At 36.4% G+C, this 19,878-nt stretch overlaps 5 protein-coding genes across 9 annotated transcripts; 2 read left to right on the forward strand and 3 right to left on the reverse strand.

Moving 5' to 3' along the window:
• Positions 1-1,469: 1,469 nt before the first annotated feature.
• LOC116124244 (acyltransferase-like protein At3g26840, chloroplastic) lies at positions 1,470-9,117 on the reverse strand. 2 transcript variants are annotated; one of them, XM_031409939.1, is made up of 14 exons: positions 8,817-9,117; positions 8,574-8,625; positions 8,196-8,251; positions 7,843-8,001; positions 7,430-7,534; positions 7,014-7,120; positions 6,235-6,356; positions 5,956-6,064; positions 5,241-5,371; positions 4,181-4,550; positions 3,896-4,009; positions 3,339-3,424; positions 3,083-3,192; positions 1,470-2,974 (listed from the first exon to the last, which is right to left on the reverse strand). In XM_031409939.1, exons 1-14 carry the CDS (start codon positions 9,079-9,081, stop codon positions 2,784-2,786), a joined length of 1,977 nt encoding a protein of 658 aa, XP_031265799.1. In that variant the 5' UTR covers positions 9,082-9,117; the 3' UTR covers positions 1,470-2,783. The 2 variants fall into 2 exon arrangements, 1 of the variants encoding a protein (XP_031265799.1); XR_004127192.1 differs by lacking the exon at positions 1,470-2,974 and having other exon boundaries at positions 3,882-4,009.
• Positions 9,118-9,745: 628 nt separating this feature from the next.
• LOC116124305 (CASP-like protein 1F2) lies at positions 9,746-11,288 on the forward strand. 2 transcript variants are annotated; one of them, XM_031410022.1, is made up of 4 exons: positions 9,746-10,105; positions 10,207-10,330; positions 10,413-10,685; positions 11,120-11,288. In XM_031410022.1, exons 1-3 carry the CDS (start codon positions 9,921-9,923, stop codon positions 10,638-10,640), a joined length of 537 nt encoding a protein of 178 aa, XP_031265882.1. In that variant the 5' UTR covers positions 9,746-9,920; the 3' UTR covers positions 10,641-10,685; positions 11,120-11,288. The 2 variants fall into 2 exon arrangements, with proteins under 2 accessions (XP_031265882.1, XP_031265881.1); XM_031410021.1 differs by lacking the exon at positions 11,120-11,288 and having other exon boundaries at positions 9,748-10,105; positions 10,413-10,856.
• Positions 11,053-13,369, reverse strand: LOC116124307. The gene is made up of 11 exons (XM_031410023.1): positions 13,126-13,369; positions 12,961-13,035; positions 12,822-12,880; positions 12,592-12,730; positions 12,389-12,485; positions 12,248-12,314; positions 12,040-12,138; positions 11,783-11,872; positions 11,522-11,676; positions 11,327-11,428; positions 11,053-11,237 (listed from the first exon to the last, which is right to left on the reverse strand). The coding sequence occupies exons 1-11, from the start codon at positions 13,322-13,324 to the stop codon at positions 11,072-11,074; spliced, it is 1,248 nt and encodes a 415-aa protein (XP_031265883.1). The 5' UTR covers positions 13,325-13,369; the 3' UTR covers positions 11,053-11,071.
• A 387-nt stretch (positions 13,370-13,756) lies between these two features.
• LOC116124240 (CASP-like protein 1F2) lies at positions 13,757-15,766 on the forward strand. Of its 2 annotated transcripts, XM_031409938.1 has the most exons (4): positions 13,757-14,111; positions 14,213-14,336; positions 14,419-14,691; positions 15,126-15,766. In XM_031409938.1, exons 1-3 carry the CDS (start codon positions 13,927-13,929, stop codon positions 14,644-14,646), a joined length of 537 nt encoding a protein of 178 aa, XP_031265798.1. In that variant the 5' UTR covers positions 13,757-13,926; the 3' UTR covers positions 14,647-14,691; positions 15,126-15,766. The 2 variants fall into 2 exon arrangements, with proteins under 2 accessions (XP_031265798.1, XP_031265797.1); XM_031409937.1 differs by lacking the exon at positions 15,126-15,766 and having other exon boundaries at positions 13,759-14,111; positions 14,419-14,824.
• LOC116124239 (BRO1 domain-containing protein BROX homolog) lies at positions 14,909-17,888 on the reverse strand. 2 transcript variants are annotated; one of them, XM_031409935.1, is made up of 12 exons: positions 17,731-17,888; positions 17,131-17,364; positions 16,966-17,040; positions 16,827-16,885; positions 16,597-16,735; positions 16,394-16,490; positions 16,253-16,319; positions 16,045-16,143; positions 15,788-15,877; positions 15,528-15,682; positions 15,333-15,434; positions 14,909-15,243 (listed from the first exon to the last, which is right to left on the reverse strand). In XM_031409935.1, the coding sequence occupies exons 2-12, from the start codon at positions 17,327-17,329 to the stop codon at positions 15,078-15,080; spliced, it is 1,248 nt and encodes a 415-aa protein (XP_031265795.1). In that variant the 5' UTR covers positions 17,330-17,364; positions 17,731-17,888; the 3' UTR covers positions 14,909-15,077. The 2 variants fall into 2 exon arrangements, with proteins under 2 accessions (XP_031265795.1, XP_031265796.1); XM_031409936.1 differs by having other exon boundaries at positions 14,911-15,243; positions 16,597-16,732.
• Between the last annotated feature and the right edge of the window lie 1,990 nt (positions 17,889-19,878).

A 19,878-nucleotide genomic window follows, 5' to 3' on the forward strand; every position in this document is an offset into this window, starting at 1 on the left:
TCAATTTCCTAAACCTACAAGGCTAGGCAAATCAATAAAAATATCTCTCAGCAATCTAGATATAATCTATCCTGTCTCCCTGTCGTCTTAGTTACAGATCGATTGGTTAAAGACTATCATTGACTAACCGAAAAATGCTAAACCCTTAAACACCACTAGTTGGTACAACGTTAACAAGTACAACCTATCAACCTGTATCATCCAATCAACTAATTACACAATAAATGCATTCCTAGTAGAAATGATATTAAACGCTACTACAACTTGATTGTAATCAGTACTGAAGCAATTTAAAGTCATAATCAACATTCAATAATCTCAAACCGACATTCAATTATGCGAAAAGTTATATATCAATAAACGTTCTCAATGGACATTATCAATTCAACATGTCTAGCATCAGAATAATATTAAAGCATCGCAAACAAACTGAAACGAAAACAAATATAATCTAAATATAAGAAACTTAACCAAATGTCCAACATTCGGGCTCATCCAATTAGTCGAGAGCTGATGAGGAGATCAATGGAGTCAATCTCAATCTCGCCTACACCGTAACAGACAACCGAGAACTCAGCCGCTCATGGTAGTGATGACGGAGGTTGAAACAGTGGAAACGAAGCTGATCATGGCGAAGAGGAGGTAACCGACAGCGATATGATGCGAAGAAGGGGCGAAAACAACCCACGGACAGCCCGGAATACGAACAGTCGCACTCGCCGAAAAACGTTAATTTTCCAACGGGTCTTCCGGAAAACGGTAGCGGAAATGGGATCCGAAGGTACCGATGGAAAGCTCTAGTGATGGGGAGTTTAGATCAGGTCTTGGGGAGGTGAGAAGTCACTAGAAATGAACAAGATCTGGGCTGGAAGATGAAGAGGTGCGACGGCAAAATATCGGATTCCGGCGGTTTTTGCGACAGCTGAAGCTTAGAAATGCTAGATCCGGTCGTGGGGAAGGAAGATCGACTCTTGGGAGCTGAAACGTCACCAAAAAAGGGCCAAATCTGGCCGAGAAAACGAAACGTCGCGGTGGAAAGATGAAGCTCACGGTGGCGTGCGTGTTTCACAGTGGTGATGAAGGGATGATGGTGACCGGAGCAAGGGGAAGCTGAAACGCCGTCGAAAAAGGAGCTGAAGGGTCACCGGAGCTTGATCGGAGAAGGTGAAGAGTTTTGATGGGCGGTAGCCACCTAATCTGCATCTTTGAGCCGTAGTTTTATACAAAATATGGCAAATTTCCATTTGGTCCCTACATGATTGAAACATGACAAAATCATCTCCTTGAAACATGACATTTTACCCCCTAAACAGCATAAATGAAACAAAATCATCCCTAATCCATAAACCACAACCTAATATCAACTCACACCATTTCCAAATTCATCCCAAATATGCTAAATTAGTAAGAAAAACTCAAAATATGATTTTTATACATAAATTCATAATTTCTCTTAATTGTCTCAATATAACTTCAATTCAATAACATATGGGATCTTTTTATCAACGAAATAGAGTCACTTTCATGACTCTAACAATAGCTCGGGTTGCGTCCTTTCACCGAGTCTCAACGAGTCTGGTATTCTGTTTGGGACGCGGTCGATGTTTGCTGGCCCTTTAGAGCTCGTGGGCTTGTTTTTTGCCACTTGCTTACCCTTTCGTCTACGCGCTACAGTGCTTGCGACAAAGGCTATTTCTCTTTGCTGCGCTTTAGCGCGACCTGCAGGAGTCTTTGGCGATTGCACCGCCGCAGCTGACTTGGATGGCACGCATTGGTCTAAACGGTCCAACCTTCGGTTGACCGTCTGGAGAGTATTGTCAAACCTCTTCAGGTAGTTTCTGATGGCAGGGTCAAGCTGTGAACTTGACGGGATATCCCCTGCAGCATTTTACAGAGCTAAGGTTTCTTGGAAGAAGTGTCCCCCTGGACTTGGGGAAGCCCCTCGACGCCCTGGTTGGTTTGCTCAAGTTCTGGTTGACAGGCCATTTACTGTTGTAGAACCGGTGAGTTGGAGATTCTCCTGATGAAGGATGAACACTAAATCATGCCCTTCCTCTAACGTCAAACTGTTGATGCGTGATTTTTACACCAACAAAATACACGTGTGAAATGTTGAATTGGCCCAAAAGATACACGTGAATGTAAAGGAAAACGACAGTAAATGCAATGGAGACAATTTTTAAAGTGGTTCGGATGCTAAGGTAGCAAGTCATACGTCCACTGATGCTTATATTGATGATAAGGGTCAGGTCGCTTCAGCTGACTGACTTTACAATGGTAATACAAGGTATCAAATGCTGAAAATTCTAGAGAGAGAGAAAAAGTATCTAATCAAATGTAAAATATACGAATCCCCTTCAATGAGAGAGTAGCTCTCAATTTATAGAGGAATTGATTGAGGCAATCATCACTGAATCTGCAGGTTAGTGAGATTATCCTTGCAAAATCCTTCTTTATATCACATTGCCCACCTTCTATAGAGATTTGCACGATTTGGAGCAGGGATTGAACACGTGGGATCATCATAGCTCTTAGCTGACCTGGCGCCCGCCCACTGTTCTGACAGAAGCAGGCTGCGGGCATTCCAATGATCTGATTTTTGCATGCTAACTGGACCTTACGTTAGCCCTTATATTTTTAAACATAACAAACTTTATACAAGAAATACAAAAATAATAAATACCATGGGTGCAAAATGCCATTTTAAAGCCTTGTAGAAACTTGATCAACATAGCAATCCCTATAATTTGCTTCCGACTAAACATGAGCTAAGAAATGGTGAATTACAGTGCAAATGTGGGAACTTCGGATGTAAGGCCATGAGTAGCTCGGTAAGCCAGCCGGTTCAACATATTCCGGTACGGATCATTTTCTCTTTTCTCCTTAAGAAAAGTTAGACACTTCTCAACCTCAGCTTGAACTTGCAAGTATAGTTCACGAGATTTCTCCCTATCTCTTAATTCCTCACTCTTCCCTTTGGATAGAATAAAAATTATCAAAAAATCAATATACCATAATGATTATGAAAAATAATGAATTCTAACTGGTTTAATTGATAAGGTCTTAGATCAAATGATCGTACCTTCTGTTTCAATTGGTTTCCCAAAATAATAATAAAACGGACCCGGAAATTTTGGCAGAATTATAGGAAAGTGTAAATGTTGGTTGGCCACCTCCCCATCTGTCGCTGTCCTATAATCATAAGTTTAAGGTAAATTCAAACACAAAACTCAGCACTTGAAACGCCTAATGGGGTGAAGATGAATATAAGGAAATCACTATACATAAAGATAAAGCAGGCAGTTGAGAGGGAAAAAGATAAGATCATAACGAAGTACCTGAACTTCTTGACTTCATTTGTCACTTCTTCTATTTTGGACCGCATATAAGGAACATTTATTTGATCGTCATAATCAAAAAGTATCTGAACAACAATAAACATGCAATCAATTATTCAGTTGAGAAAGTATGGTAACGTCAAAATCAAGAACGGAAACATGAGGATAAACCCACCCCATACTGCTATACATTCACTCTCAATAAGTTACATATGGCGTGGATGAAATCACCATTGATATTTCTCCAAAGAAACAAGGAAGCAAACACATACACATCCAGACACATGTATATGTATCCATGTAACACCTCTTACAAGGAGAATTTCAAGTGAACACCTAAAAAAAATATAGGGAGGAACTGCTATTGTAACGAACTTTTCTAAAATCTCTTCTTCAAATTGCTTACATATGCCTAAAATCTCCTAATAAGAATATTTTCATTCCACAGCAGCAGCTTCATATGGACATAATATGTGTTAGCTGAAGGAAAAAAATAGCTGCCAAGGTTGAGAATGGTGAAGAAAAATAAAATAAAATTGAGACCTTTTGAAGCTTACTTTAGAGAGATCATCTTCTCCAACAACACCAAATGGTATAATTTTAGCTCCAAATATAGCCGCCATCCTGATAAATTCCGGCTGTTTTGGCCAGAATAACTTATACTCCTCACCCTGAATTAGGCCAGAATATCATGTTTTTACAAGCGAAAAAAAATGTTAAAAAGGATGACCACTCACAATATTGTAGACTTTCAATCACTAAAATTGTGACTTAAAATAATTTGAAATGAGTAAGATATTTAAGCATTTATCAAGGTATATTTAAACCATGAAGAATATTACCTTCCGATGAAGAGCCTCACGTAAACCTCCCGGATATAATAGGATATGAGACTTTGATGATAGAAGTTTATAGAAGTTATTTGCTGAGACAGGAACGGCACCAGTCATTGCGATTGCATCAAATGGTGGTATATAATGGCATGAATTTTCTCTCAATTTTGTAAACAAAAATGGGTGTGCTACTCCTCGCAAACTTATTTTCCTTTCAATAAAGAGTCGACAGATCATAGGGATTAATTCCAATCCCAAAAGCATGTGATAGCCGACGAACAAGACTGGTCCCTCAGAAGGAATGCCCCCAAGTCCCTTCACAATCTTCCCATCCTCAGAAGTGGAGAGTAGCATGGGAGAAGAAATGTAGCTAAGTACTCTGAAAATATACAAACTGTGAGAAAATCATATCCAAAATAAACTCCAATAAATTACGATACAATTTGATACAAAGTCCCCTGGAATGAAGATAACCAGTGAAACTTCAAGTTTTTACAGAGCATTTCTACAAAAGGCTTATATAACAATGTGAAACAATAGGATATAGATTCCATATTTAAAAAAATTTGCTATATACTTCCTCAGTAAAGATTTATGATACATGTATAGGGTGTACTCAATGTGTCCGCGCCTGCCCCACAGATGTATTAGAAATGATACCTTGGGACGGATGTAAAGCTAAGCAAATTGCTTCTGCTCCGAGAACGGACGACTGTGTTGGTTGTAAGAGATGTGAATCCGCCTGTCCAACGGATTTCTTGAGTGTTCGAGTTTATTTATGGCATGAAACAACTCGAAGCATGGGTCTAGCTTATTGATATTGAGACGTAAGGGCAAAAGGTTAACTACCTTTGTCATTAGTATAGTCAACCGATCAATCCAATGTCAATTAAAAGTATATCTAATAGATTGAGTACACATTTGGTCTTTCTAGCTAATCATTAATACATGCCCCATACACAAAACTATGATAAGCTGTTGGAGATTGGCCGATTGCCAGACCTTTTTTTAATATTATCATAAGAGCAAATTTCAACTGCATTTGTAAGTCTAACAGAATATCACCTACCTGTGATATGCATATACTCTATTAAATTCAGAAGGGGTTAATGGCACATAATCTGATACATAGTCGAGGCACTTTCCACAACGATAGAAATATGAACCCTTGATGATACTTACCAAGTCAAGACCATCTTCCTGCCATGGGATAAGGGAAATATAGAATAATATCAAAAACTATAGATTAATACCAAGTTCCCCGGAAACCTTTTGCATGAAAGATGAGAGAACTATAATACAAACAACAATATTACAAAATAATAAACAAGCAAACTTATAAAAATACCTATAATTATTGCAAATCAGAGTTGTTCCAGTCATATCATACATAAATTTTGAGAAGGCACAACGGCTATCCCAGAATTCAATATCTGGTGAAGTGTATGAAGAAATGCTAATTTGGTGCATAGAAGTGTATTTTCCTATATTGTTCTGTTGTTTTATAAAATGATATTTTTTCAAATCTTTTGATTGTATCTTTGCTCAAGTCATGTGATGCTTGATTGTTACTTGTCATTTGCTATCTCTTAGTTTAGGTCAGAATGGAGGACTTCACATCGGTGTCTCCCTCATTAACTTGCAATAATAATAGTGTGTAATCAGTCTTTTTCTTGTACAAGTAAATTTATAACATGAATTTTAAGAGCCAAGGTATACATAAAAGACATATTCACTTCGAATTGGAATGTAAACAGAGAGAGAGAAAGAGAGAGATTATTTACCAAAAAAAGGAAATGACCATTGTTCCAAAAATGCCGAGTCTCACACTTTTGTAGTACATGACAAAGTCTTTCACCTTCCTCTTTACTAGGTAGCAATTGATCTCTTCCACTGAAAAGACATGAAGTGAACTCAAGCCATCATTTGGAAAAAAATCATGAACTTTAGTGATAAATTGCTTGAACCGTGGTATTTATGGGTAAGTAATAGATTCTTGTCACTAACAAAACATTTTCCGAATAATTTCAAAACTTAATGGATTTATGCTAAAGATAAAGGACCTGGAAAGTATCAGCGTTTGAGCTTTTACAGCATGAATGCATGAATTGACAAATGCAGAAGCTGTTTTAAGCATCTGAAGCTTCCAGATCAATGTTTTTTGTGGTAAGATGTCAGTGAGAACCTGCAACTTAGATCATTTCTTGTTCAAATTGTTGGTTGCACATGACGAGAAATTATAACCTGAGCATCAGCTTGGAAAATCAAACACAAAACAGTTGTCTCCACATGAACTCTCAGAGTTGCAATCACTTTAACCATAAAATGCAAAATGATACCACTAAATCAAAGCCACTTTACATTTTGACATACTTATATAGATAGCAATGTTGCAGCCCGATGAAAAGCATCACAAGCAATGCAGGTAACGGAATCAACTATATTAACAAATGCAGAGAAGTATCTCTCACACAGTCTTACAAATTCTTGATTTCCTTTTCGGGACAAGGCTTATAGTCTTTTACATAAACAAGTATGTTATTACATGGGTATTTATCATAGATCCCCCCAAAGAATTGTTCAGTTAGTCATCACCCACTAGTTTCACTTTCACAAAATATTACATACTGCCTTCTTAGAGTGGGTTTTAATACTTTAATAGGACTTTCGTTAATAATTTTAGGGGGTTTTGATAACTAAATTGATCTCTCTGGAAATTTGTAATACTTTTCGAAAACACTAGGTGTTGATAAAATTAAGTCATCCTGTAGGAGGGTCTACGGTAATAACCTGTTATTACTAATACGTATTTATGAAGTCATATTTTTGAGTTAAAACTTACAGAGAGGTAAGATGGCATTGCAACTAAATCTTGAGATAGATCTGCAACTGTTTGTTGCAAAGGAATTCCCTTCACCATGCTAGCGGTCACCATTTTCAGAAGATTACCTAGTTTTTTTTGACAGAATTGTTGGTATCAATTGTCAAAATTTATGTGGGATCTTTATCCTAGCTCCAAAATCAGAGATGCTCCATTTGAAGCAACAAGATAAAAGAAAAAAGAGCAGCTGAATGTTTTGAATTCATGATGTCCATTATCAGGTGCATGAGAATGGTATACCACATTTATAATCTAATTAAATAAATAAATAAATAAAGGCTGGAGAGATGGGCATTTTGGGCCCACCTAAAAAACTAAGAAGTATCTTGAAAAACTAGCAAAGCAAGAGAAAAGAAGTTATAAAGAACAAGATAAACCTTTCATTGAGCTCAGTATATAAGGAAAGCTAAGATCGAGTAGGTCAGAGATGACTTCCGAAAAAGGTAGTAATGCTTGGAGCTGTGACTTGCCGAAAGATGTAGCTGCAGAAAGAACATTAATTAGGACCTATGAAAGCAAACAATTAGCTTTTGCAAAGTTGATTCAATTGGAGACTTGGTATTGAAGCAGAACATTTTCGCTTCATACTGAGGGCTCTAATTAGTCTCCTATACATATGACTTTTTGGTTCAGTGAAACTTCACAGTGTACCTGTTGCGACCTCTTAATTTATTTTGTTTTTAATTTTCCCAAGGACTGCAATCCTATCATAAAACAACTATTTTATCATTCCAAGTAATATATAGAAACCAATCCCATTAACAAAAATCAGGATAAATGAATTTCTCACCTGGGTTAGCTAAAATTAGTACAAGATCTGCAGCAGGATTGCGAGATGCAACAGCTAGTGCAATGCATGCCCCAAGAGATTCTCCAAAAAGATATATAGGTCTAGCTGGTGAATGATGACTTTCTGACCTAACTGTTTCTTCAACCAGCTCGACAAGGCCTGCACCATGAAATACTTGATTACAATAAGGCTTCATATGGCAACATGAAATTCAGCCTCTGAGTAAAAATTGGATGAAACTGAAAGTTTCCCATAGGAAAAAAAAGTTTAAAACAGAATCATGACTGGTATTTCTCATTCCAATTCCACGTGGTAAAACCAACAAGTGAATAATTTAAGATGGATGAAAGGACCTGTAAATGATGTTCTATCCTTGACTGGAATATACAAGCACCATATATCAAAAATCCTTCAACAGAAAAAATAAATATTAATTAGGCAACATAACCAATGAAAACATAAGAGGCAGATAATTATATCAAACAAGTGAACTTGGCTACAAAGGTTCAAAACCAATTTTAATAATTTTGACAGTTCTAATCATAGAAGATGGTGGAGTAAGGATGAATATGGAGCGCTTTTGAGTAAAAGCTCTTTCCGCAAATAAACTTCACCGTTCTTTTATCAGAAAAAGCTTTTAACTAAGCACTTATATATTGGCAAAAAAAAAATGTTTTCCGTAGTGTCAAAAGCGGTGTCAAACACATTATAAAGCAACCAAATCTACTTACTTTCCAAGCATGTGATGATGCTTTATTAGTCCAAGTCCCACACCATCAATTCCTTCACAATTAAAAACATTAATTTCAAATAGACTTCTATAGCTACAGTAAAAGAAAGACTATATTTGTTATCAACAAAATGGTAACAATACGCCTAGGCTAGCCTTTCCCTCTCAAAGCCTCTGCTTGTTTTGTCAGAAAATTTCGAAAACAGACAGAAAAACTTAATTAATTAAATAAATAGAGACTAACCAGGCAAAAAGAAGAGGAGAGGAGAACCCTGAGAGCAGGACCCACACTCCAACGGCGAGAACCAGCAAGGCGGACCACCGTCTGATTTAATCAAATCTTTAGACTCCTCGAAGTAATCCTTCAATCTCTTTCTCGTACCTTGTACATTCCTCATCTCCAACCTTCTAATCTCCGCCAAACATGACGTCGTTTTGACTGCCACATGTCTCCGAATCGACCGAAAAACCGGTAACAAAGCGGCCACAGAAGCTGCAATTGTCGTCATAGCAAAGGAGCTAGTGAAACAATTTCACGGATGTTGTCGAGAGATTTATATGGACTCTCTAACGAGAGATTATGAGGACGGTTGAGAAAATGAAACAATTGTGACGAAACGCCATGTACCAAACGTGAATGCATGTATGAGAATTTGCGACGAAACGACATTGCTGGATTAGAGGAACACTTCACAGTGGGTGTGAGTGTTTGAATTTCGTAGATGGAGGGACCGGGCAGTAACAGCCATAAAATGCTATGGATTTCAGAGACATGTTTGGGTGCAGGTATAGGATAAGCTTAGGTGGAGCGGGAAATGTCCTGTCCGCGTTATAAGTTTTCCCATTGCCTAGTAATTGGACCTAAACGTCCAATGTTTGTTGCATATTCATCCAATTACTAAAATATCTTTTGTCATCTGAAAATGATTTTTATTTTAACCCGTTACGCAAATCTTATCATAATCCAGGAAATCTGCTGATCCAATCACTGTGGACTTTGCATGACTACAAATGTAGTATCTTAACGCAATTTTATTAATTTTAATTGATTTGTAAAAAATTTGGGCAAGGGCAAGAATGTGAAACAATTTACCCCAATCAAAGACTGGACTGACTTATAATGGAGCCAAAACTTAACCACCATTATTGTTTTTTCCAATTTTAGCTCTCTAGAAATCTCAGCTTCTTCTACATCTAATAATAATAATAATAATAATAATAATCAACTTAGATTTTTTCCTATTGCCAGCATCAGATAACCCCTTAAATCTTATTTATTAGGGTACCCGGGTGCCCCCAGATTTTGCTCTGCAAGTTTTTTTCTATATTTTACGCAGAAGGCTCTCTAATGGCATCAGAAATAGCAGTCAAATCTTCAACCAGAAGAAGCTTCTTCATGGCCCAAGTCATGCTCAGAATTCTAGCCATTGCTTTCACCTTGGCTGCAATCTCTGTCATGCTCACCAGCACCGAATCTGTTATGCTATTTGGGATCAAACTTGTTGCCACTTACAGTGACTCTTCTGCAATGAGGTAATTAAATACCACTCTTTCATTTTATTTTGACCATTAACATTTCATAAATGGGTATTTTACTGATAAGAAAATTTCCTTATATTTTTTTTATGTTGCAGGTTCTTCCTTGGTGCGAACATAACAGCATGTATATTCTCGTTCCTATCACTAATCTTTGTTTGCGTTATTAGCCGTTCAGAATCACAACTCAACAAGTGTTTTTATCTATTTTTGCACGACATGGTAAGCAAATTCTAAATTGAAAGTGAAACTAAAGATTGTAACTTAAATTTCAGTATGTCTACTAAGAAAATTGGTGTTGCAGGTGATAATGGTGTTGCTGATATCTGGATGTGCTGCGGCGAGTTCAATTGGTTATCTGAGTAAATATGGAGAAGAAAAAATTGGTTGGACGGCTGTTTGTGACTGCGTCAGCAAATTTTGCAACCGAGTAATGATATCGCTTGTGTTATCTTACTTGGGTTTCTTCTCCTATATGGCACTTGCAATTATGGCTGCCAAGAAATTTATGAGTACAGCTTCTGAGAGATGAACACGAAAGAGGGATGAGATTTAAGATTGAGACTGTAAAAGAGAGGAATGTCACAGTTCCAGTATATAGTTGTAAAATTTCAGCTTCAGCATATAATAGGCTCATAGTTCATGATGAAATGACTTTTTCAGAATTGGAAATGTGTTTGGCCTTAAATTTTCATTAAATCTTCTGGCAGACTAACTTTGTAAATGTTATACAATGGTATTGCTGTTAGATTCAAATTAAAGAAACTAGTGAATGAACTGAACATCTGAACATTTACACAGACATGGTTAAGAAAGATCCAGAGAATCAATATCCTTGCTTTTTGCCATTCTATAGTATTATATTAGCTCGCATAAGAAAGCAATGAAGTTTTGCAGGCAAAAATTACAATATATATTAAACTACAGATTAAATGAAGAAGAAGGAAGCAATAGAGGGGTGTGTTATTCTGTTTCAATGCCGTTTTCATAATCTTTGAGGTGCTCTTTCAGGGAGTGGCTCTCGATTTCCCACTTTTCTCTGTTCCAAGCTTGATCCATCTCTGGCAATTCATAGTCGTCAGGTCTTAGTGACAGTTGGAAATCTGGTAGCTCTGGTGCTTGAAGAGCCCTGCATCATTAAAAATGAAGCAATTTACATTATGAGCTCTAGAATGAATACAATGAACTAAAATTACATCGAAAATACGAGACCCTTACTTCTCTTCTTCTAAGAGATAACCATACATCTGAGACTTCCTTGATGCAACTTCTGGTATTTTCTGATGTAAATGCTTCATAGCACCCCAAAGTGGAGGAGATCTTGCCAAAAACAAAATCAAAATGGAAATATGATTGAGCTACGAAGTAAGAAAAAGCAAAAAAATCACCACAGGTAACCAAGTAGAAACTAACCTGGTTATCGGAGCTGCAAGGCAAAAGCTTAAGCAGGCCCTTTTGCTCTCTGCTAGCAGTTCTTCCGCGGCAAGGAAACAACACACGGCGCTAACATGACAAGACGGTTCATTACCCTTGTCGAGTATAAGACCATGGTAATAGTAAGCTGCTGCCTGATGATATTTGCTGAGTAATTAGAATTTGATATCGATAATTTATTAATTGCAGCAACAGAACTATGCATATATACTGTAATCAGAGAAATGAAGTATCAAAGACCTTTGATTCAAGAAATTTCCACTTGATGAACCACATATGCTTCTTTCCATAACCGTGATTCATGTCACATCCAGACAAGCATTGATAAGCCTAATCAAAGCTTGGAGAAATCGGATAAATAAGAGATCATTACATAGGAAACAAACAGAAATATACTTTCATCTTAGAGTCCCTTGAAAAGCTATTCAAATCTTGTTAGTAAATCTCCTTAATTATCAAATTCTGCAACAATGAGTTTTGGATAATTTATTACACACCTGACTAAAATAGATCAATAGCTCACATGCCAATCTCCTCTTGACTGATAAGGTGGCCTTTTGACTTTCAACGGCTAAACCGAGTTGAATTTCAGTTCCCTGATATTTTCAATAAGATCAGATATTCATAGGAGCACATCAGATGCCAAAGAATTGGTGATATTTAGATGACAACTTATTCTGGAGACATCGAGTACTAAATGAATACCTGGCCTAGTGCTTGAATGGAAATAGCTTCCAATACACCATCCTGAAAATCTTTTGGCAACCTATTCCTGAAATCATATATAATTTCTCAATGGAAATCAGAGTTTGTGCAAAGAACCTTAACTATGCTTTGCCAACATACTTGATATCAGGTGGCATGTGAATGAGCACATTCTTGACACAAAATTCCAAGTATCCCGAAGCCTTGAGCAGTAAATCAACAGCATTTCTCTTGCAATCTGATAGTAAACATTAGAAATGATAATTGATCAGCTAAGATTTTCATCAACATCAGTAATTGAAGAATAAACGTAGAAAGGCCTCTGAATAAAAAAAACTATAGACCTGTAGATACAACCCTCACACCCGAACCAGAGTAGTCCTTGGGGATCATCAGTGTATTGGCCTCTGATAATGTAAGCATAGCCATCATGTGAACCACAGAAAGTAATTCAAACCAGGAGTTTGCTACGCAGGTTTCCTGCTAAACGCATTATAAGCCCAATTATGGTCCGATTAGTATAATGAAAGTAACACAGAAGAACCAGCAAAAAATGGCTTTTGCACTCTCTTACTTGTCTACCATCTTCCAGATTTTTCCACTTGAATTCTACCAAGTCCTGGAGGCCATGTTCTGCAATATATCAAAATTGGTTATGGCAGAAACAGAGTGAAAGATACAGAGAGAGTGACAAGAGATGCATATACTAGTACCTTTCTTGGGGAGCCCAAGTAAAAGGGACAAGTACTCCTCCAGCGCCCGCCGTAGTTCTATAATTGCAGATGCATCTGCAGGAATCAAAATTTCTATTTAGAAGAAAACCAATATAATTCAAACAACAAGAAAAGAACCAACAGGATTATGAAACTGATGATTACCAGTATCCTCAGCCACTAATACAATCTGGTTCCTGAGACAAACCAACCTATCTAGAAGCTCCCGCGGAATTAGACCTTTAAGTGGCCTTTGAAGATCAGATTGTGCAGGAATTTTCACAGAGGGAACAAAAACCACCGCTTCGGGGATAGTCACCTTCTTCTTCCTCCCCAGTGCGTATACTGAAGAAGTGCACCCCATTGTTTCTGCTGGGGATTCGTCTCAAGCATAGTATCCTACGTACAAATACTTACTAATCAATCATCCAACTCTTTCCCCTTTAATTTCCATTAAAAAGACACGTAATTGTAGAAAGAAGTTGAATAAAGAACACATGGGCGTGCCTAAGTGAGAACAGAAAGACCATAATATAGTTGAGCCAGAAAAAAAACCAACAATAAAAGAACTGAAACTTAGTTCCACTAGTTGACACACCATAAATATAAAACAAACTTCATGACTACAAATGTAGTATCTTAACGCAATTTTATTAATTTTAATTGATTTGTAAAAAATTTGGGCAAGGGCAAGAATGTGAAACAATTTACCCCAATCAAAGACTGGACTGACTTATAATGGAGCCAAAACTTAACCACCATTATTGTTTTTTCCAATTTTAGCTCTCTAGAAATCTCAGCTTCTCCTACATCTAATAATAATAATAATAATAATAATAATCAACTTAGATTTTTTCCTATTGCCAGCACCAGATAACCCCTTAAATCTTATTTATTAGGGTACCCGGGTGGCCCCAGATTTTGCTCTGCAAGTTTTTTTCTATATTTTACGCAGAAGGCTCTCTAATGGCATCAGAAATAGCAGTCAAATCTTCAACCAGAAGAAGCTTCTTCATGGCCCAAGTCATGCTCAGAATTCTAGCCATTGCTTTCACCTTGGCTGCAATCTCTGTCATGCTCACCAGCACCGAATCTGTTATGCTATTTGGGATCAAACTTGTTGCCACTTACAGTGACTCTTCTGCAATGAGGTAATTAAATACCACTCTTTCATTTTATTTTGACCATTAACATTTCATAAATGGGTATTTTACTGATAAGAAAATTTCCTTATATTTTTTTTATGTTGCAGGTTCTTCCTTGGTGCGAACATAACAGCATGTATATTCTCGTTCCTATCACTAATCTTTGTTTGCGTTATTAGCCGTTCAGAATCACAACTCAACAAGTGTTTTTATCTATTTTTGCACGACATGGTAAGCAAATTCTAAATTGAAAGTGAAACTAAAGATTGTAACTTAAATTTCAGTATGTCTACTAAGAAAATTGGTGTTGCAGGTGATAATGGTGTTGCTGATATCTGGATGTGCTGCGGCGAGTGCAATTGGTTATCTGAGTAAATATGGAGAAGAAAAAATTGGTTGGACGGCTGTTTGTGACAGCGTCAGCAAATTTTGCAACCGAGTAATGATATCGCTTGTGTTATCTTACTTGGGTTTCTTCTCCTATATGGCACTTGCAATTATGGCTGCCAAGAAATTTATGAGTACAGCTTCTGAGAGATGAACACGAAAGAGGGATGAGATTTAAGATTGAGACTGTAAAAGAGAGGAATGTCACAGTTCCAGTATATAGTTGTAAAATTTCAGCTTCAGCATATAATAGGCTCATAGTTCATGATGAAATGACTTTTTCAGAATTGGAAATGTGTTTGGCCTTAAATTTTCATTAAATCTTCTGGCAGACTAACTTTGTAAATGTTATACAATGGTATTGCTGGTAGATTCAAATTAAAGAAACTAGTGAATGAACTGAACATCTGAACATTTACACAGACATGGTTAAGAAAGATCCAGAGAATCAATATCCTTGCTTTTTGCCATTCTATAGTATTATATTAGCTCGCATAAGAAAGCAATGAAGTTTTGCAGGCAAAAATTACAATATATATTAAACTACAGATTAAATGAAGAAGAAGGAAGCAATAGAGGGGTGTGTTATTCTGTTTCAATGCCGTTTTCATAATCTTTGAGGTGCTCTTTCAGGGAGTGGCTCTCGATTTCCCACTTTTCTCTGTTCCAAGCTTGATCCATCTCTGGCAATTCATAGTCGTCAGGTCTTAGTGACAGTTGGAAATCTGGTAGCTCTGGTGCTTGAAGAGCCCTGCATCATTAAAAATGAAGCAATTTACATTATGAGCTCTAGAATGAATACAATGAACTAAAATTACATAGAAAATACGAGACCCTTACTTCTCTTCTTCTAAGAGATAACCATACATCTGAGACTTCCTTGATGCAACTTCTGGTATTTTCTGATGTAAATGCTTCATAGCACCCCAAAGTGGAGGAGATCTTGCCAAAAACAAAATCAAAATGGAAATATGATTGAGCTACGAAGTAAGAAAAAGCAAAAAAATCACCACAGGTAACCAATTAGAAACTAACCTGGTTATCGGAGCTGCAAGGCAAAAGCTTAAGCAGGCCCTTTTGCTCTCTGCTAGCAGTTCTTCCGCGGCAAGGAAACAACACACGGCGCTAACATGACAAGACGGTTCATTACCCTTGTCGAGTATAAGACCATGGTAATAGTACGCTGCAGCCTGATATATTTGCTGAGTAATTAGAATTTGATATCGATAATTTATTAATTGCAGCAACAGAACTATGCATATATACTGTAATCAGAGAAATGAAGTATCAAAGACCTTTGATTCAAGAAATTTCCACTTGATGAACCACATATGCTTCTTTCCATAACCGTGATTCATGTCACATCCAGACAAGCATTGATAAGCCTAATCAAAGCTTGGAGAAATCGGATAAATAAGAGATCATTACATAGGAAACAAACAGAAATATACTTTCATCTTAGAGTCCCTTGAAAAGCTATTCAAATCTTGTTAGTAAATCTCCTTAATTATCAAATTCTGCAACAATGAGTTTTGGATAATTTATTACACACCTGACTAAAATAGATCAATAGCTCACATGCCAATCTCCTCTTGACTGATAAGGTGGCCTTTTGACTTTCAACGGCTAAACCGAGTTGAATTTCAGTTCCCTGATATTTTCAATAAGATCAGATATTCATAGGAGCACATCAGATGCCAAAGAATTGGTGATATTTAGATGACAACTTATTCTGGAGACATCGAGTACTAAATGAATACCTGGCCTAGTGCTTGAATGGAAATAGCTTCCAATACACCATCCTGAAAATCTTTTGGCAACCTATTCCTGAAATCATATATAATTTCTCAATGGAAATCAGAGTTTGTGCAAAGAACCTTAACTATGCTTTGCCAACATACTTGATATCAGGTGGCATGTGAATGAGCACATTCTTGACACAAAATTCCAAGTATCCCGAAGCCTTGAGCAGTAAATCAACAGCATTTCTCTTGCAATCTGATAGTAAACATTAGAAATGATAATTGATCAGCTAAGATTTTCATCAACATCAGTAATTGAAGAATAAACGTAGAAAGGCCTCTGAATAAAAAAAACTATAGACCTGTAGATACAACCCTCACACCCGAACCAGAGTAGTCCTTGGGGATCATCAGTGTATTGGCCTCTGATAATGTAAGCATAGCCATCATGTGAACCACAGAAAGTAATTCAAACCAGGAGTTTGCTACGCAGGTTTCCTGCTAAACGCATTATAAGCCCAATTATGGTCCGATTAGTATAATGAAAGTAACACAGAAGAACCAGCAAAAAATGGCTTTTGCACTCTCTTACTTGTCTACCATCTTCCAGATTTTTCCACTTGAATTCTACCAAGTCCTGGAGGCCATGTTCTGCAATATATCAAAATTGGTTATGGCAGAAACAGAGTGAAAGATACAGAGAGAGTGACAAGAGATGCATATACTAGTACCTTTCTTGGGGAGCCCAAGTAAAAGGGACAAGTACTCCTCCAGCGCCCGCCGTAGTTCTATAATTGCAGATGCATCTGCAGGAATCAAAATTTCTATTTAGAAGAAAACCAATATAATTCAAACAACAAGAAAAGAACCAACAGGATTATGAAACTGATGATTACCAGTATCCTCAGCCACTAATACAATCTGGTTCCTGAGACAAACCAACCTATCTAGAAGCTCCCGCGGGATTAGACCTTTAAGTGGCCTTTGAAGATCAGATTGTGCAGGGATTTTCACAGAGGGAACAAACACCACCGCTTCGGGGATAGTCACCTTCTTCTTCCTCCCCAGTGCGTATACTGAAGAAGTGCACCCCATTGTTTCTGCTGGGGATTCGTCTCAAGCATAGTATCCTACGTACAAATACTTACTAATCAATCATCCGACTCTTTCCCCTCTAATTTCCATTAAAAAGACACGTAAGTGTAGAAAGAAGTTGAATAAAGAACACATGGGCATGCCTAAATGAGAACAGAAAGACCATAATATAGTTGAGCCAGAAAAAAAACCAACAATAAAAGAACTGAAACTTAGTTCCACTAGTTGACACACCATAAATATAAAACAAACTTAAATGGGATCACTGAAAGAGATAGAAACGCAGGTGGGCAATAGCAGGTAGATTTATATTAAATAAAGACGTTTAAAACTGACAAACTACATCCAAACTGATCCTGAAAACATGAAAAATGCAGGATTGATCTTGAAAAAAGACTTACTGGCAAAAGAAAGGAGAGAGAATAAGAAGCCCGCGAAGCTTCTCGAAAGCATTTTAGAAAATGCAGAGATATATATGAATGTATATATGTAAAATGTCAATGCATCTCCTGATCTCCATTTTCAGAGAGAGAATCTTGCAATGGGAAGCTCAGTAATCGAGACATTGTCACATGGTGAGACGTAGAAGTCTTTGCATAGTTAAAGGAGCTCGTTGAAATTTCCCATCCAATTTTGTTACTTTACTTAAACCAATTGCCCATGGATTGTGCTCGATTCTTAGTCAATTTTTTTTTTTTTTTTTTTCACTTTGTTTAGTGGAACGTGATCACTTTCGAATTAAGGTAAAAGTTTTGTGGGTGCGAATGCGATGGACCATTTTTTGTGTTTGCGCAGAATTGATGTTTTTGTTGACAGGAGCCATCTGTTTGGTGGCACCATTTACGACATTCTTTTTTTTTTTTTTTTTTTTTAATGAAATGAAATCTCAGCTCTTGACCTGCCAAGTTGATCCATTCATCTAACTATTCAAGTCTACGCACAGCACATGTATTAACTATTTCCATGTCGACTATATACAAATAATATGTATTTAGAATACCTGAGAAAAACTCTTCATATGACTCAAATTCTTTATTATAAAGAGTTTATTCATAAAAGTAACAGTTCATTTTTTATTCTTTAAATATAAATTAAAGAGTGAGTTTGACTCTTCACATCTAAAGAATCAAATTTCATTCACTATCTTAATTTTAATTAATAAATTACAAGTTTCGATGTATTTTATTTATTAATTCTCTCTTTTATTAAGTCTCTTTCTTGAAAATAAAGAACACATTCATTAAATTTAAAGAGCACTATTGGATTTTATTATGCCTAAAAAGTCACGTTGATGTCAACTCAACAAGTGTCTAAAAGACAAAGTGTATTAGCTGCCAAGCTCATACCGCCTCAGAGATATTTTATACCAATCTTATCTCATTTTAAGATAAGGACGAATGAGAGCTCTCCATGTGTTAAGATAATTTGCAAAAAAACTCATTACATTGACTTCAAAGGTGTATAAATTGACATTTCTCTTCACAAAAAGAGGGAAGTTGGACATATGAGAGTTAGGCAAACATTTGAGCTTCATTATTTCTCTCTATAAGTAAAGTATTTTTTCATCTTTGTATGTCTTATGGGAAATATCATAAAAATAGTTAGAGAACAATAAAATAACAATGGATATAGGATTTGCTTTAAGTATTCTAACCGGTATAAAAACATTTCTTGTCTATCTAATATTTATATTTTCTACAAACATATATAATATCAGCTCCATATTCGAATCTTATGAATCCATCATGTGTAATTTCTAAGACTCTCTTAGCACTTTGCACATGCAAGTCGTTGGTGTCAAAATCAAGCATCAACAGATTTGAATAAAAATTTTATTCTTTATATTTAGAAATTAATGAAAATATTTTTTATTTATATGAAAAGTGTTCTTAAAATTAAGAACACCATTAAAGATGCTCTTACGCGGCTCATCGACTGCTTTCAAGGCATGGATTAATGACCAATTAAATTTTGAGACTCCATGGATACACTTCTTAGATATTTGTTTCGTTGTTCCCCAAAATGTTTTGAATTTCTTTGGGAAAGTTTCTATATAAAACACTTTCGAGAAGTATTTTACTTAATTTAACTACAAATTATTTAATAAATAAAAAAAATATAAACAAATTCTTTAGGTGCTTTCTTCATAAAGCATCGTCTACAAGAGCACTTCTTAATATTCTAAAGAGTTAACAACTTTTTCCCACCCAAAAATGGTTTAATGATAGTTTCCCAATTTTAGACTTTTAAAATATCATTTTTCCACTCAAAACAAAAATTCTGTTGATAATTCCCTTTAAATACAATAATATTGATTGCAAAGACAAAAATACCCCCACCAAATTTCAATCCCCAATCGCCAACCATCACAAATTAAACTTTCATGTACGATTCCGGTCAAATCTGACCACCACAATCTGACCCTCTACCACCAAATAAATCATCGGCTATCCCTCTTAAATAGCCCTAACAATCTGGATTGTGATAGCTCTCCAATTGCGGGCGATGTGGTTTAGTTTTTTTGTTGAACAGTCAGCATTCAATGAACG

This window comes from Pistacia vera, unplaced genomic scaffold (genome assembly GCF_008641045.1).
Source record: "Pistacia vera cultivar Batoury unplaced genomic scaffold, PisVer_v2 Contig151, whole genome shotgun sequence".
NCBI classification, from domain to species: Eukaryota; Viridiplantae; Streptophyta; class Magnoliopsida; order Sapindales; family Anacardiaceae; genus Pistacia; species Pistacia vera.